At 30.7% G+C, this 18,972-nt stretch overlaps 1 protein-coding gene across 4 annotated transcripts in view; it reads right to left on the bottom strand.

Moving 5' to 3' along the window:
- Nucleotides 1–9,762: 9,762 nt before the first annotated feature.
- The window catches only part of LOC145325971 (uncharacterized), a 130,882-nt gene continuing 121,672 nt past the window's right edge, over nucleotides 9,763–18,972 (bottom strand). For all 4 annotated transcript variants that reach the window (XM_080169002.1, XM_080169003.1, XM_080169004.1 and 1 more), the window contains exons 8-11: nucleotides 13,131–13,227; nucleotides 12,700–12,747; nucleotides 12,245–12,313; nucleotides 9,763–11,797 (exon numbers count right to left, since the gene is read on the bottom strand). In XM_080169002.1, coding sequence (XP_080025128.1) covers nucleotides 11,533–11,797; nucleotides 12,245–12,313; nucleotides 12,700–12,747; nucleotides 13,131–13,227 — 479 coding nt within the window. In that variant the 3' untranslated portion in view covers nucleotides 9,763–11,532. The remainder of the gene's footprint in view (nucleotides 11,798–12,244; nucleotides 12,314–12,699; nucleotides 12,748–13,130; nucleotides 13,228–18,972) is intronic.

Genomic DNA, 18,972 nt, shown 5'->3' with positions numbered 1-18,972 from the left:
TATCAAAGCATTCCAACAGACGGACGGACAAAGTAAGTTCATCAGTATGGGGATGTTTTTAATTCTAGCCATTGATCTTTTATAACTGAAGAGAAATTCACGTTTACTTCTTTACGGTTTCTTTCAGACAGACAATTCAATTAGAGTACCAAGAAACATATGATAACATCCATAAACTTTGTGAAGTTCTTAAAAATCTAATAAAATAGACGGACAATATGGTTAAAACATTAGATGTCAATAGAAATATATACAGTAAACTTAAAACATAAAATACCATAAAATCTAATTACTAAAACTTTAGCATAATGGACTGACAAAGTTAATTAAATATATATGATGCTTTTTAGTCAGCGAAATCCTCACAGACAAATTTGCTTTTCATTTTTAATTTCAAGTAAATCATAATTCTGATTTTGTACCAGACAGACATACAAAGTTCATGTAAGATTTTCTGCTAAAATAGTTTTTAGTAGAGAAGCTACTCTATAATTAATAATATAATAATTTTTCCTAATAACTCGGACCCTAAGGCGGCCTGAGGCATCAGCCTTCTACCTTTCCAGTACGGATATTCAATATTCTCAAGAGCATTACAGACCAGCGAACAACGTGAGCTGTAGGCTAGTATTTTCAATATCCTAAATTTATATATAAATAACTATGTACATTCTTTTGTTTCAATGGTTTTCCAAAAGATTAATAACATATTTGTCAGCCCGGGTCTTATTCTTATAATTTTTATTTTAATATCCCCGGAAAGCTGTTTACATTACGATGTGATAAATAATTATTAATAGTTTGTGAGCCACGCTCATAGCTTTTGATGTCATCATTGTTAATGTTAAAGTTCACCTTTCATAGTTGGGAGGTCTCCCTTAAAGTAACTATATAGACAGATATTAAAGACCATGATGTAGTTTAAAAATGAGTTTAGATAGGTTTAAAAATGGGTGCTAGATGGTGGTATAAGATGGCTAGAATTGTATACTATGGGCTACACAAACGCACACACCACTCAATATGCCATTCCGATGGACAATCATTCTCTATATATCACAATTCATTTATAACCTACCAAAACTATGAACTCTATTGTGATTATGTAATTTTAAAATTTCCAAACGTAGCTCAAAATGGCAGAGAAGCCAGTTTGGATCAATAGTATCAAAGATAATCTTACAAGTCTGCAGATTTCGCCAAAATTTATGCAAAATTGCGAATATTTCATCCAATTATATAAAGTAGTAAGCGTTTTTTGTCCGTCCCGAAGGATCTCGCTAACCGCTGAACCGATATTGTTCTCCTTTACAGTGAAGCTTCTTATAGGTCCTGGGAAGGTTTTAAACTATTTTTGGGTAGTGTGTGTTCACCCCCCTCCCCCCAGATTTTTTTTACCAACTCTTCTAAACAAAAATTTTAAATTGGCTGAGGTCGACTTTTCACCCCCCCCCCCCTGCTTTAAGTGCCCCTAGAGGCTTCTATGGGCGTAGCCGCTAGTAATATATAAATCTGTAAAGAATCCAGTCTTTTCTCTATAATCAAGTTGATGTGTGTGTATGTATGAATAACCACTGAATCGATCCATCAATCTCTGGATTAAATTTTAAGTATATCTTATTATTGGTTCTTGGTAGATTGTAAAATGCATTTTTAATCAGCTGAATTTGTTAGATGCGCTTTAATAGCAGTTTTATGTTTATTGCTGTGTTTCTATAATTCCAATTAAGGGATTGATCATCTAGACTTACTATATTTATTGGCTACACCAAGATACTTTGAATAGCTAACAATGATAACACAATAACAATGGATTTATTATTACTTGAAACTTCATGTTCTCTAATGAAGTAAACAGTAGCGGGCTGAAATAGCGATCTCCCCCCAAAGGAAGCTAAGCTAATATATTGAATAAAAACTTCCAAAATATTCAGTAAGATAGGTGTCCCAGATGAAGACACATTGCTGAACCTCCATTACATACCCCCTCCTTATTAAAAAAAACCTATTGAGTCTAAGGGTGCATTTATGGGGTTTAGCATCAAATCATAAATCCTATTATATAAAGTAGTAAGCGTTTTTTGTCTGTCCCGAAGGATCTCGCTAACCGCTGAACCGATATTTTTCTCCTTTACAGTGAAGCTTTTTATAGGTCCTGGGAAGGTTTTAAACTATTTTTTGGGAGGGTGTCTTCACCCCCATCCCACCCAATTTTTTTTTCTTTTGAAACTCAAATTTAATATAGGATGAGGTCGACTTTTCCCCCTCCTAACTTAAGTGCCCCTAGAGGCTTTTAGGGGCGTAGCCGCTAGTGTTAAAATAAAATTCTAGGCAATTTTAGGGGAATCTGCTTTGTGCCATCGACCCACTTAGGCCATTCAGTTAAGAAAAATTTAGGAGATATGTAACTACATATATAACTTAAAATAGAGAGAGAAAGAGTAGATAGATAAGTGGAGGGAGAGAGACACATATGCTGAAAATTATCTCTAAATTTTCTGTATCATATTGTTATAATCAACAGGATAGACTTAAGTAGGACAGCTGCCATACTAGGAATTTTTCTTGACTTCTATTGGTTACATGTTATCCTTAAGAAAACACAACATTACATACTATGATTGTATATAGTCCCTTTACATAAGATTTGAGATCATGTATAAAAGAAAACACAATACTACTTCTATGGTTTTTTTCAGTGAGGGAGGGGATATTGGACAAAAAATTATACTGGTACCCAAAAGTTTTATAACCACAGAATTCCTTGGCTAAAGACTTTGGGTTCTTTCATTGAATTTTGATTCGTTGATAACATTCTAACTCAAACATTTTAACCATTCTTTTTGATCAACAAATCGAGTCAATTTATTCATGATAATTAAAATTGTATAAATTTAACATCTTAACCATTACAACCTAAACTAAAAATAATAAATTGTTTAGCAGAAAACATTTTTCTTTTTTTTTGATACAGGAGAAGAGAGGGTTTAGATTACTTTAACAAGAAAAATTCTGTTCATAGAGTTTTCAAACATAAGAAATATTATATATATTTTAAAATATGTCAATTGAATATAATAAGAATAAGCCATATGACGTCATAAAATGAGGGATGAGAGGAGAATTGGGAAAGAAAACCCATAAAAAGAGATGGGTAATCCCTCATTTTTATGACGTCACCTAGCTGATTTTTTGAGACACTTTGTAAAGCTTTAGTAAAGCTTCAAACAATCAAAAAGTTGTAAGATCTAAAAGCCCTATTCAAATAGTATATTTTACTCAAGTAAATGACATTTTTAATTATAATAAACTATTAGAATAGAAGATGCTGTGAGTATTGGTGCAAAAAATATGACATAACAAAAAAAATTAGCCAATAAGAGGCCGTTATTGACCAATGGTAAAATTTATAGTGGACTCTCATTGGCTAATTTTTTTTGTTACGTCATATTTTTTGCACCAATACTCATAGCATCGAATAGAAATTTAGAACCATAAAAAAGTCATTGAGGTGCTTAAAATTTGAGAAAAATATAAAAATGCAGGGCTTGCCGTTTTGTAAAATATAGCTGTATGTATATGAGCCCTTCTTGCCTTGGGTAGGCCTAGATCCTCCCCCCCCCCCCTTCTAACCTTTCCCCAATCACCAATATGTGCCAAGATCTCTTTTCATTAACCAATCACAGCCGACGTGTAGGCCTAGCCACTGACCAATCATAGCCGTGCTACTTAAACCCCCACCCCTCCCCCATTTTGTTTACATCCCATTCTTCCCCTATAAAGGGTATGTTATAGTATGTATGTTGTTTAAAAGCCCTGCCATTATTATCTATTCTTTAAATTCTTATCATGCACTGGCTTGTTTTAGGCCCCCTTTCTTTCTCCCCCTCTCTATCAAGAAGGGAAGGGGATGGTAGAGGAATTAGATTGGAATGAAATAGAGGGGTAAGGCTAGATGAAAAGGGAAGGATCTTTGTTTATAGAGCCTTTTTGCACAATGGGCTAGAATTGTGGTAAATGGAGAAAAAATATCTGAAATATAAACTATAATTAAGATTGTTTTTGACAGCTAAAGATCTCAGAAACTGTTAGTCCGAAAGGATTGTAATTTTCAGAGAAGCTTGACTTGGACTGGTTTGTTGATTATCAATGAAGTAATGACCCCCCCTCCCCCCCCCATACCCCGTATGCTTATTTCTAGAGATTTTTTTCCCTATAATGTTTGAGGGCTACCTTTTTGTAAATTTTTAAACTATGTACTGAACAAAATTAGAGCAAGTTCTCAGTTATAGCGAAATTTTTCCACGTATATTAAAATAAAAATCATAAATTAATACCAGTTGTGTTAGACCGTACAGTTTTCATTTTGATAAATGTCGGAATAATGTCTATTATACGATGCGATTGATAACTATTATTAACATTGTTATCTAACAAAGTAGACTTTTTATTGAAATTAATGACTTTTTGATGGAACATGTCAAACAATTGATAAATAACATATAATATAAAAATAAATTTTATTTTAAAAAATATTCCGAATTAAAATCTATGACAAAATATTTTTTTTCTTTTATTTGTTTAATTTTAGCTCAATGTGATTTTCGCAGAGCAAATTTGAGGGGAAAGGAAGTCAAAGGAAAGGGGGTTGTTGGCAAATGCGGGAATTTTTGGCGGCAATTCTCTGACTGCATTGGTCACTGTGTGTTCGTGTGTCTGTGTTAGTTACTTTAATGTTTCTTAAAGACGCTAGATGGCTATAGTGCATTCTTAAAATAATCTTAACATACACTAGCGATACTTTTTATGTTGCGGAGGATTTTAGAACTATCTTTTATAATTCTGAATGGTACTAAATAACCCTTTTGACTGCTGTGTATACTGTATAAAGGTTATGTCCATGTGTGTGTGTTGTGTTAGTAAAAGCCAATTAACGGCCAATTTTAGTCCTATTTTGTGTTAAAATTTAACATATTTTAGGTAGTTTTAAATTTCTTCAAACTTTTTTTCATCACCTAGCTATAAAAAGGGGTGTTCAATAAGGTATATATATGTGTTTTAATGATTTTTCATGGGGGGTTATGGGGGGTTACTTGCAACTTTTATTCACTTTATTGATTGTTAAACTTAAAAACCAGGATTTTACTTTCTTTTTAACAGCCATAATATGGACAATTATATAACACACAGTATAATTCATTTTACACCTTAAAAACTTAAAATTCAATTTTATGTGGAGATTTTATTAAGCTTATGGGAATGGGAGTTTTAGAGCTAATAATGCAATTTTTTACTAAAAAAGTTATTGGAGTAATTTTTGGAATATTTTTTTTCAATTCATCAAATTTGTGGCTTAATTTTGCTTGGTTAACTACTCCATCATCTATAATTACAATGGATGTAGAATATACGTAGATATTATAACAGAGGAAAAATTGTCGTAATTTAAGGTTGGTTTGGACATGGACATCGTTTATTGGTCAGTTCATTCATCAAGTAGGTGGGAAGGGGTTGGGTTAAAAAGGGTGGATGTTAGTTGGGGATAGTTAATTTAGCCAGCTACAAGTTTCACTCTATTAGAGTAAATCTGATTTAAAATCCAAGGTAAAATAAATCCATTGGGATATTGTAATGCATAATATGGATAAAAAAAACTATTTTACCTATAGTGAAGTATCTTATTTTTAAACTGTATAATTGGGTAAATTAATAGCATACAAATGTCCAATAAGAATCATAATTATGAGCTTTAAATCAATTTATACTAGCAGAAAGCTTTTGATGATACTTTAAAAAAATTTTCCAGCACTCAAAAAAAAAAAAAAAATATGATATTTCTTGAAAAATTTATTCTAACAAAAAATGGACTACAATAAATTTATGACTTACTATGCAAAAAAATGTACAAACAAATGGCTTTTTTTTCTTAACTAAATTCTACTATAAAAGTTAAAAAATTACTTAATATTAGGAAATAAGTTATTACACTGGTCTCCTGGATAAAGAAAGTTAAAAGCTCGCCTGAATTGCATGCGAGAGAAAAGTTTTTCAGTATGGCTTAGCAACCGATTGATATACGCTGGTTTAGAACTGGTAGTAAACTAAAAAATCATGTATCGTATCGTATTATAGTCAGTTTTCTATCAAATATTTAAATAAAAATCTTAATATTAAAAATACTTTTGTTAGCCCGGGACTTCGGTCCCTCGGGGCTAACAAAAACGATTTAAATTTTATAAATTTTCATTTTATTATCCGCGGAAAGCTGTTTATAATACGATGCGATAAATAACTAATAAGATTTTTTTGGTAAAACGAAAAAACCTTTAACTTTTTTCCTCCAGTAACGCAGAGTGAATAATTATAATTATATTACACAAATAGGAAAGCCATTACAAAACTCTTTTTCTAAATCTAAATATTTTTTGGTTATACATAATTATTGCTCATTTCCTTTTTTATCCAAAAAAAATATTTTTTTTGCAAATTATTGTTAAACTATGAAAAATAAACAAAAATAAAATAAAAGCCTATATTCAAATCCTACTATAAATCAGAAATATAGGGACAAAACATTTGAAGATAATTGTATTTTATTTTGTACTATAGACAGCTTTCCGCGGATATTAAATTGAAAAATTATAAGCTTTAAACCAGTTTTGTTAAACCCGAGTGGTCAAAGGCCCGGGCTAACAAAAACTGTTATAAAACTTATGATTTTTATTTTAATATTCGTGCAAAATTGTCTGTAATACGTTGCTATACATTATTTTCAGTATGACTGAGATCCAGTTATAATCCACCGGATATTAATCGGTTTCGAGGCCATACTCGAAATGTCATTTAACCCCCCAAAAAGGGAATAGTCATTTAAATTTATATTATCTTCAGATGTTGTTTACCTTTATTCCATGAATTTTTATAAAAAATGTTAAAACTGAAGCACCAATTGTATAATAAAACTGACATAAATTAATAAAAACTAAACCATAATATTTACATTAGCAAGAATTTTAATTCTATGCAAAAAAACACAAATAAATTAAGAATAATATCAATTTTACATTTTATGCATTTTAGAGCAAAAATATTGAAAAACATTTTTTTTCCAGAGAAGTAGAATTTTTTTGAAAAAAATAACCAGTTAGTGAAAAAAGTAGTTTGAATTTTTTTTTAAATTGTACAATTTTAGATCATTTTTTCATCTTTTTATTTGTTTTAAAAATAGTTGCTACTTATCAGAAAAATTCCAAAAATTACATTTCACATAAAAATTGAAGTTAATATATATTAATGAATAATTCATAATGGTAGGATACAGTCAATTTCATGTTAAGATCTCATCATTTGGATCAAGTGCAGTGCGCGGTAAAATGTTCCTGGTAACGATAATCTTAAAGGCTGCTAAAGGCCAAAACGGTGGAACGTATAGATTATGCTCGCACAAAATTTTTAATTAACAAAAGAAGACCTACAAAAGTACAAAAAGTCTGGAAAAGTCATTACTTAATAAAGCACACTTATCTCGCAGTGCACATAAATGCGCGAAAAGACTTATTTTACGCGTGTTTTCTTCCGTGAAGCTTTCCTGTGCATCAATATATCTTGGCTATTCCAGATTATTTATAGGCCTTCATATGCCGCTTACCCTTTAGCCGTTTGGCAGCTAGCAGTCTTTAAACTTCATAGGTTTTTGGAGATAATCATTACCGGGAAAATTTTACCGTGAACTGCACTTGGTCCTATTGTTTTTATATAGCACAACCACAAGATTTTAATTTTTATGTTAAAATCTTGTTTTAAATCAAATTTATTACATAATTATAAAATTATCACTCTATATACATTTGTAATTGAGAAATATTCACAAAAAAGTCACAAAGAAGAAAATAATTTTAAAGACTGGACTCTTAGTAAAGACATAGAAAGATAAGGGGTTAAAAGTAGCCTCCAATTAGTTGAGCTCAAATGATCCATTTTTAAGATAACTTCAGCATGGTTGTTTTTTTAATTGTCATCAACTTTTTAGAGCTTGATTTTATTAAAAATCATGAAAATGTAAAAAAACCTGTTTTTAATACCTAAATTGCAGTTTCAATTAAAAAATGTAAGTCAGTCTTCAAAAAAATATAATAGGAATTATTTCTTGAACCAATAAAGAAAAATTACAAAAAATGTTCAAAACTTATTGAATTTTAAACAATTATTTAAACTAAAATTAAATATTTAATGTTCAAGGGGTCCAGTAAAAGTGTAAAGAAACTAATTCCCAAAATGGTTAACTTATATAGGTGTCATAAAATGACATTAAGAGCAAACAAAATTTAGATAACAAAATTAAATAAAACTTTTAACTTTACCCATTTACATACCTAACTTCGCCCTAGTTCAATTTATAAACAAAAATTGTTCATTGCTAGATCATTTTATTTAACATAATTATAATATTTACTTTTCGACCATTGAAATGGCACAATTTACTATTTTATTTTACATAAAGTTTAACATATACGTATATCTTTTTTGTAAGTATTTTATTGAAAAACAAAAATCAAAAGAAAAATCTTAATATTTTTCAAGACCAATAACTTTATAAAAAGGGCGCTGCTACAAAAAACCAACTCTACAAAAGACCAACCTACAAAAGACCAACTCTACGTAAGACCAACTCTACGTAGGACCAACACCTACAAAAGACCAACTCTACAAAAGACCAACATTAAAAAAATCGTAATCCTAGAAGGTCTGAAGCTTATGTAGGTGTTGGTCTTTTGTAGGTGTTGGTCTTTTGTAGAGTTGGTCTTTTGTAGCAACGCCATAAAAAGTGGATACATTGGTTTCTGTGTTAAGGCTCGGTTGTGTCTTGTCAGGGAAGACAAAAGTATTTTTTTTGTGTTCAGTAAAAAGGGATTTTTTTTCCCACAGGGTCTTCAAAAATTGGAAGCAGCTTATAGTGCCTGTAAAAAATGACGTCATACAATTCAAATGTATACATTTTAATTGACCAATGGTAGGCCAGTATGACGTCCTTTTTTATTGGCACTTTAAGCTGCTTCAAAAACTGCATAATATATTTCTATTCTTTGTTAAATCTTTTTATTAATTTTTTTTTGTAGATAGACCCAGTGGAAGTATTATTAGATAGATTTACATAAATCTTATAAGCTAGGTTCACCTTTGTGGTATATAGGAATACCTATTTAGAAGGTAGTTAAACCAATAAAATTTGTTTGTTAAGGTTCCAGGACAAACGCAGAAGTGACAAACGTCGTAGTGGACAAACGAAGGAGTGTCTTAAATATTAAGTTGATTCATTATTTCAATACAGGTTAGGTTAGGTTAAGATATACATATACAAATAAAGCCCCCATATTTGGTAAGCTTTTAAAAACCCTGAAATATGGTTTAAAATAGGTCAGGTGTCCACTCCGACATTTGTCCTCTCCGACGTTTGTCACTCCTGCGTTTGTCCTTTTGTAAATCTGTAAAATATTCATAAATCTACATGCAAATCCCTTTTTACAATAATTATCAAATTATAAGATCAAATTTTCAAAAATACGAATTTTATTTACGAATAATAGATATAATAATAATGAGTGGTTTTTTTACGTATACATAGTTACATAGTATTTGATTATAAGTGAAATTACGTATAATAATAATTTTGGATACAGAATAAGTTTCACGTTTTTCAAAATTTCATTTTGTTGACTTAGTTTGGTATTTTTATTTAAAAATATTTTTGCATCTTTTTTTAAAAAAATCAATAATTAAGTACTTGCCTTAAAAATTCTATAGTTTTATTTTTTTTTATTTTTATGCTTTAGTGTTATCAAATTTGAGATACAGAATTTAAGGAGATCTGTAAATTTTGTTTTTATGTTTGATATGAGGATTTTCAATTTTAAGAATTCGACTTTTAAATCTTTTAAAAAGACAACTCAACCAAGAAGTAATTTTATTTTCAAACGGACAAAAAATATAATATGTTAAGGGGGGTGGGGTGTCAAAGGAAGGATGAAATATATTAGGATTTATGATGACAGGCAATTATATATTTAGATTTTGTACAGTGCATATTCTGTACAAATGGATTTGTCTCAGTTTTGCACATATTTTAAAAAGAGTTTATTGACTAAAATATACAAAAAAAAGAGGTTTTTGAACTCAATTATTAATTAAACTTTTAGCAGCAGTATTTCAGTGGTCTTTTGCCCCAGTAAATTTAAACTTGTTTACTTTTTCGGTCTACGAGGTAAAAGTAATCGAGATTTATGCATTTTAGGGCGTTTAATATATGCTGAAAAATACTGTTTTCAATCAACAGTTTAAATATGCTCAAATATCATGTTAAAAATGTTCAGATTTGTTCCTGTATAATTATGCTAGCGGCTGCGCCCCTGGCATCTAGGGGCTCTGTATTTGAAAGAGTAGGCAAAGTAGGAAAATGGACTAAAACTAAACTTAGATATTAGAATTAAATAGCTTAATACCATCAAGGGACCTATAAGACGCTTCTTTAAAATGGAGAACTGAATCGGTTTAAAGAAGCTTACTACATTATATAATAGGATATTAGCACAGCTACATTATAGATAAAGTAATGTTAGTACGTCTAGCCATAACACAAACATAATTCAAGAAGAATTTTCTAAACCTGAATAGTTTTATCAACCCAAAAACATACACTGCACTGCAAAAGGAACAACTCTCTTAAGCAAAGAGTAATCAACACAAACCCCACTCTGTAAGAAGAACATATGTTTGCAAATAATATGCACAGTGTACTTTCAAACTTGCGGATTTTTTATGTGCAAAAACACAATTTAATAAACATTTAGTTGTTAAATAATACATCCGTTTAAAAGACTTATAAAGTCTTGATTAAATATCATTCTCTTATAAACAATAATAAAGGTTTTTCTCCATTTCTTATTCAATTTATAATATAATTTTTACTAAATAGGAAAAACGTCGCTAAACATAAATTAGTTATCATGGGTAAAAGGATATGTGAAGAAAATTTATGATTAAAAAATCTAAAAATGAATTCTTAAAATTAACCTCATAATTTTGTCAAAATAAACATTTTTGTGTCAACAAGTAATTTTATACATAAATTTTGGTGGGACTAATGAAAAAAAAAAATATTTTTTACACACTTTAAATATAATATATAAACAGCAGACATGCTATAATGAAAACTGGTTTAGCTAGTAGCTTGCATTATTAATTATCGTAAGAGATAGAGAGAGAGGGAGAGAAATTGAGAATTCAAGATGGCGTCCATTTTAATTTTGCACCTTACAAGAGATAGCGACAACGGTCTAGCTCACTTTGCACAGATAATTTCTCAGTTATTTGTGAGCGCTTCAAAGTGTACACTTACATTTGTAAGTACTTTTTTGTACAAATTTAGAGCTCTGAACAATCTAACAAAACTTGCACTCTAAATTTGTGAGCGCTTTATGGTGTCTGTTATGAAATATTTGTGAGCGCTATTAAATTTACGTAAATTTGTGAGCATTATTATTGTTGCTGCTGGTGCATGGGCTGAACATGCATGCCCATCATGCCAGGATGGTGGCCGCCGTGCCCGCCGCCTCCGCCGACCGGAGATTCATCCGCCTTTTCATACATCTTATCTGCGCCTCCGCCATACACTTTGTCGGCGGTTGGGTAGCCCATGTTACCGCCGCCCCCGCCTTTTTCTTCGTGGCCGTCGTCACGTTTTTTACGCTCCTGATCGTTGATTTCCTTGACCGCTCGCAATTCTTTCTTCAATTTCATTCGTCTAAAATTGAAAATGACTATCTATTATAAAAATTTGGCAGATTTAGTTCTATTACAGTGAAAAACGACATAATTTTTTTTTCTCTAAATTCCGATGAGAAAATAAGATACACTATATTTAAACAGACATTGGGACAAACAGACAGACCCACTGTTAGGAGACCACTGCGTTGGAGGTCATTGAGGCCATACAAAAGACGAGAATGGTTATTTGTCGCATCGTATTATAGACAGCTTTCCGCGGATAATAAGGGCTGGGCTAACAAAACATGTTTATATTTTTATTTATATTTGTGGAAAATTGTCTTTAATACGACAAGTATGGCGTAGAACCGGTTCTCATCCAAATTATTAATCGGTTTCGAAGCCATACTGGAAAGTAATATAATTGTTTGATGTCTAATAGGCTAGGAGCGTAGCTTCTCTATAGATCTATGTAAGTTTGTACCTGTTTTGAAACCAGATTTTGATCTGTCGCTCTGTCAGGCACAGGGCATGAGCAATCTCAATTCGTCGCCTGAATAAATATGATTTTGTTAATGGATATAATATATAAATGGATATATTGACAGGGAAATATTTATATGGGCCTTATTTATTGGTAAGATCGTAGAAGTGGATGGGATGCGGTTATAGGGGTTGGATTAGGGGTATCGTTAATTTAGCCAGCTGCAAGCATCACTTTATCAGAGTACATGAAAATTTGGTGCAACATCCAAATAATAATACTCGATTATTATAATTTTTATTTTTGTATTTCCCCCCAATTGCAACTTAAGCCAACTTAATTAACTTCTGACTGCGTGAAAATCTGAAGGAAAACGTTTTATATTTAACGTGCTCAAATATATTATTTTTGCCAATATTTTTATAATTTTAAATGAATAAAAAATGTATTTTTACCTTCTTGTAAGATAATGGTTAAAATGGAACTCTTTTTCAAGCTCTAAACAGTATATTATTTTCAAATTATTCAATTTACTCATCACAAAACTATACATTTTATCGATTTAAAATACGCCAAGACATTTTACATGATGTACAACAAATCTTTGATATATAAATTTATCTATAAATAATTGAGAGGCTCTTTATAGTGACTATAAAAAAGGGGTTTAAATTTAAAAACTTTTCACAAAGTATCCCGAATGACGTCATATTAAAGTAATGAATTATCTAATATGACGTCATTCGGGACATTTCAGTCAAAAGTCTTCAAATTTATCCCCTTTTTTATAGGCACTATAAAGAGCTTTAATAATAGAATCTAAAACCGCTGTTTATAATTTTGGAAATAATAAGAAAGGATTTAATTTAGAAAATAATTTCCTAAAGTTTGGAATCTTGTGTATGTCTGTCTTCCCCTCCTTCTAGGACAACCGTTGGGACCTCCCCAGGGGAATCCTTGCAGTGATCCGTTGATGAACCGCTCTGAAAAAAAACACAAAGTTATTAATTTTTGGTGTTACTAGTGGTTTCGCCCTTAATTTCAATATTTGTTACTGGAATAGTTATTTCTCGCATCGTATTATAAACGGCTTTCCTCGGATATAGAATGTATAATTATAAGATTAAAACCAGTTTTTTAGCCCCGAGGTGCCGAAGGCACGGCCTAAAATAACTGGTTTTAATCTTATGATTGTACATTTTTTATATTCGTAGAAAGCTGGGATAATACGATGCTAGACATAATTTTTTCGTATGGATGAGAACCGGTTCCTATTCTCCGGATTCGAATGAATGCGAGAAAAATATATTAAAGCAAATATTTTGATAAACTAGTGGCTGCATCCCTAGCGTTTATGGAGCTTAGAAATCAAAAGAAACTGTCCTAAGCCAACCTTCGACCTAAATCTAACATAAAATAGCCTAAAACCATCCCACGACCTTGTGAGGCTTCCAGAAATGAAAACCTCAATTAGTTCAATAAAAGCAAAAGCTTTTGTATAATAGGATATTTAAAAAAAAAAATTTTATTTATAAAACCAAAGCTTATATTTTTAGATGGCTGCATAAAACGTTTTCATAATTTAAAATGAAATAACATAATTGCAAGTAGACCTGAAACATTAAATTTAAAAAATAAACAATTTAAAAGTACTACCAGTTTGCAGACAAAGGGAATATTTTTCATAAAAAATAACTATAAGTTTTCTAGTTAATAAAAGAATAGTTATTTCTTGCATCGTATTATAAACGGCTTTCCGCGGATATAGAAAGTACAATTATGAGATTAAAAATTAGTTTTTTTAGCCCCGAAGTGCCGAAGGCACCGGCTAAAAAAATGGTTTTAATCTTATGATTGTACATTTCTATATTCGTAGAAAGCCGTTTATAATACGATGATACACATAATTTTTTTAGTATGGATGAGAACCGGTTCCTATCCACCGGATTCGAATGAATACGAGAAAGCAAATTATCCCATGTTTATTAATTTAAGAGTTGCTATGCTTTCAAAAACTACCTCAGATATCCTCATGAAAAAGAAAAGATTTGCTTAAAAACTTAAAAAACGCGTTGCTAGATCTAACTACACAGTAAGAACACACTTCTTTGTAGAAAATATATTTCGCTTTATTCAAGCCTTCTCAATTCTAATTGTTTGAGAGTTTATGTACAACTTAATACTAACTAAAGTTGGAATATTTTTTTCTTGAAAGAATCTATCCCTGTTTGTTTAATTGCGCGTTTTGACAGCGACGCGGTTTTATAATATTTATCATTTCCTTACTTGGGGCGGGTTCAATAGTAACCGGGAAGGGAGGTTGCTTACACTAGTCCCCAAAGTTTTATTTTTACGTTTTCTTATTCGATGGATTAGCAACTTTTGGGATTTTTATTGAATTTTGATTGGTTGGTTCATAAAGTTGAGTGTTCAAACGTTTCATACACTAATTGTAATCTACAAAAGGGTTAAATTTTTGTATCATCATTTGGGATTTTCATTAATTTATCAGCCATTACATTATCCCTTTATTTCCCTGATTAGTAACCCCTTGATTTTTTAACTTTTATCTTTAAGTTTAACTGTTAAATGATAATGATAGTGAGTTGCGTCTGTTTATCCTTATATAAAAGTAACAGTATGCCTATCTTGTATATGTCTGTTTTGTCTGTACTAAAGGATCTAGCTATCCAATGAACAGATATGGTTCCTTTTTTACAAAGAAACACCCCAGAAAAATGACCCCCACTCCATTTTTTTTAAAGTTTATTCATTTTTTCAAAAATAAAATTGAAAATTCCCTCTCCCTCATAATATAAACATTATTAGACTACCAACCCTTGATTATAAGATCTTCAACTCGATGTTCTAGATTACATGGTGAATTGGAAATTTATACAAAAAGAGTAATGAACTACGCTTCTCATAACCGTTGCTCTTTGAGATGTAATGGCGTTAAATACTTTTTTATAAAGCTACTTTAAGAAATTTATTTAATGGCGTTTTGATTTTAAATGTTTAAAAATTCAAAATATATAGTTTTAAATTGTTTTAATGGTTAAATTGAAATATATTTTATTGTATGTTTAAAAGTAAAATATTCTATAATCTTGGATTTGATTAACACGTAAGATTCAACGAAACTTCATGGAATATTAAATCCCGAACAAAATGTTATTTTAAGTTTTTATGTATCTAAGGATTATATAACAATGCTAAGTTTATAGCAAATAAGGCAGTAATTTTCATTCTCCCAAAAGAAAATTGCCGAAAAATATCTTAATGTAAATTAATTTTATGTTGTTCAAAACTGTTTTATTTTTCGTTTCCCTATCTCTCAATCTCTTCGTAAACCCTTTCTTTTTGAAGTTTTAGTAAACAATTTAGTACTTGGCATACGGCCAAATTTTAAATTCATTTTCTCGAAAACATTCCTATACGGTCAATTATATCCATAAGTAGTGTAGCAATAACAAGTTACAACTGTTTTTAATGGCTTAAAGTAAATATTTGGGCAGGTATTGTAAATGAATCATTAATTTCGTAATAGTAATTTCTCGCATCGTTTTATAGACAGCTTTCCGCAGATATAAAAATAAAAGAAATATGAGATAAAAATCAGTTTTTCTAGTCCCAAGGGGCCGATAACTTACAAAACTGATAAATGTCTATAATACGATGATATACATAATTTTTCAGTATGGCTGACAACTGGTTCTAATCCAGCGGATCTAATTGGTTTCGAAGCCATAATGGAAAATATTTTCTTTTCCATTTAGGGGTAGAATAAATATTTTAAGAATTAAAAGTAGAAATTTTTTGAAAGTAGATTATAAATTGAATAACAATTTTTTCAAACTAACAATTTCTAACTTCGCTGAAAGTATAGTTCAAGAAGTTCACAAGATCTTACTTGACTAACAAACATCCTATTAATATAGGAGATAGGATGGGCTTCAGGCATATTTATACATAATAAACAACTCAAATTGATATAAACAACAAATAAAAGGTGTTGAAAGACTGTTAAAACTAGAATTGTCATTATTTTAAAATGATTGCTTTAAATGGCAAAATTTACAGCTAAGGTTGTGAATCTCGTAAATGTAAAAAAGTCCCCCTCCCCCCATATTTTCTTCAATTTTTTAAACATAGCTTTTCTACAGTTATATTAACGTTGTTTAGTTAGTTTTAGGATTTTAATGTTTAATGTAATAATTAGTATGTAAATAACCACCAATTTACCTAATTCGGCATATCAGCAAAGACCAATTTTATGAAATGCCATATATGCAAGGAGGGTGGGCTATTTATTACACTAGTTCCCAAAATTTTTCAATAGCGTTTTCTTATTTGGTTGGTCTAACAACTTCTAGGACTTTTAATGCATTTTGTTTGGTTGGTTCATTAAGTTCAGTGTCCTCACGTTTCAACCAATAATTGAAACCTATATAAGGGGTAATATTGTGCATCATTATTGGGTGTGTAAATCAATTTATCAATCCTTGTCTTTTCCCTTTAGATCCCGATCCAAAATTTTTACAGTTTACAAAAAATAGTATTTTTTAAGATAAACATATGGATGTTGTCATCCTTGGTTTTTTTTTTTTACAATTTGAGAACATTATGTGTTGCTATAAACGATATTTGTTTATGTTATGTAATAATCTTTAATCATAAAAATACAAGGTAAATTTGAATCATATATAGCGAAGCAACAACAATCCAGCAATTTATTTTTGTTAAAAGAGAACAGTAAACTTTAATACATTATGACCATTGTAATAATCGGGGATGGAGTGGTGATTAGACTGTAAAATAATGGTAACCAAAGTTCTCTTTAATTCGCTGGCTTATAAAAACAGTTATAAATTAATTCTTTTAAAATTTTACTCTCCCGGTGGGCAAGGGATATCAGGAAAATAGCGTAAAACCATCCAAAAACATTTATAAAGTACAACCCATTCGAACCAACGATTACTAAAATTACCTACAGACAAAATAACCCTAATACTTTATATTATAGGACACAAATTCCTTGATCTTTTGTTCATGACCTGATGTTGCATCCTTATAAAACACATGTACGTACGTACATACATAATTTTATAGACAGCATCACGCCTTTTATAAAAGGCATTTTTTACGCTGTGTATTTGTTTAGGAACCTTTGCTTTTACTTGAAAATTGCGTGTTTTTTTATACAATACTTTAAATTTATTAATTTTATGATCGTTTCTCCTGCTGATGTCCCAAAACCTGCAGTGCCTAACCGTGCGGGGCTACCCAGTTATTTAATATAACCTAACCTAGAGTAATATTACAAATAACTAACCACCCCCTTATTTCAATTCTTTTCTCTCAAATATAAGAAGAGAGGGATTTCAAAACTGCAACCTCTATTACAAAGAAGAGCATGTGATGAGTTTAAAATGATGAAAATTTTGCTACGCGCATACAAAAACTGCATGCATTATTTATGTATTTATGTTGCAAGTCCATAAAATGCGCCTTAAATGCAATTCAAACAAAGCGGAGAGATATTTCATTTGAAGGAAAACTATTTTGCATACATCTTTTCTGCCAGTTAAATATAACAGATCTTTTCAATTAAAATCTTATTGGGGTTGGGTTGTGGACAATCTCCACCTAAGATATAAACCTCCCCCCTACCTCTAAAAAATCAAAAGTTATCTTTAAATTTAACATTTAAGATTTATTTTTTGGCTTACTTATGTGAAATAGCTTATAATAGCTTATTATGATTCTTAATTTTGATTTTGCTCACCAATTAAAAATCAGCTACTTGAATTTATCAGGGATCTAAAGGGATAAGACAAGGCCGATAAATTGAAGTATATCCCCAATGATGATACACAAAATTACCCTTCCTTAGATTACAATTAGTAGATGAAATGTGTGGACACTCAACTAAATAAACCTACCAGCTAAAATTCAATAAAAGTCCCCGAGGTTGTTAAGTCAACAAATAAAAAAACGTTACTAGTGTAATAAACAAGTTAATGTCCCCTACCACCCTATGAATCAATACTAGTAATCTATGGAAAATAATAATTATATTATTTATTGGACATTATTTAAATGAACTGTTTTGACTAAGCTATAAAGCTTGTTATCTACTGCAACCTATTGCATTTTACCACCCATTTAAAGGCAGGGACAAGTTAACAAAAAAATCACATAAAAAATCTACAAAAATTAAATAAAATCTTATGTCAATAACCCTTTTATGATTTTCTTTATTTTTTTTAGATTTTGGTGGATTTTTCACGAAAACAATTTTGCCCCACTAAGCGATTAGTGGGGCAAAATTTTTTTAAGAATCCACCTCAGACCAAAAATATATTTTAGAAGAGTTATAAGACAAGGATGACAACATAAGTAGCGAAGCACATAAATTCGAAATATAACAATAGTAATGCTTATTGATTAGGGGAGTCTTTCCATGAAATTGCAGAAGTTAATTACATAAAGCAGCAGAGACTTTACAGACAGACAGACAGACAGACAGACAGACAGACAGACAGACAGACAGACAGACAGACAGACAGACAGACAGACAGACAGACAGACAGACAGACAGACAGACTGACAGACAGACAGACAGACAGACAGACAGATAGACAGACAGACAGACAGACAGACAGACAGACTGACAGACGGACGGTATGATAATAAGATTTCTGACTATCTATTACACTTTTTCT

The sequence above is a fragment of the Acartia tonsa genome, chromosome 8 (genome assembly GCF_053477335.1).
Source record: "Acartia tonsa isolate MP-2025a chromosome 8, ASM5347733v1, whole genome shotgun sequence".
NCBI classification, from domain to species: domain Eukaryota; kingdom Metazoa; phylum Arthropoda; class Copepoda; order Calanoida; family Acartiidae; genus Acartia; species Acartia tonsa.
This window is presented reverse-complemented; position numbering and strand designations above follow the sequence as displayed.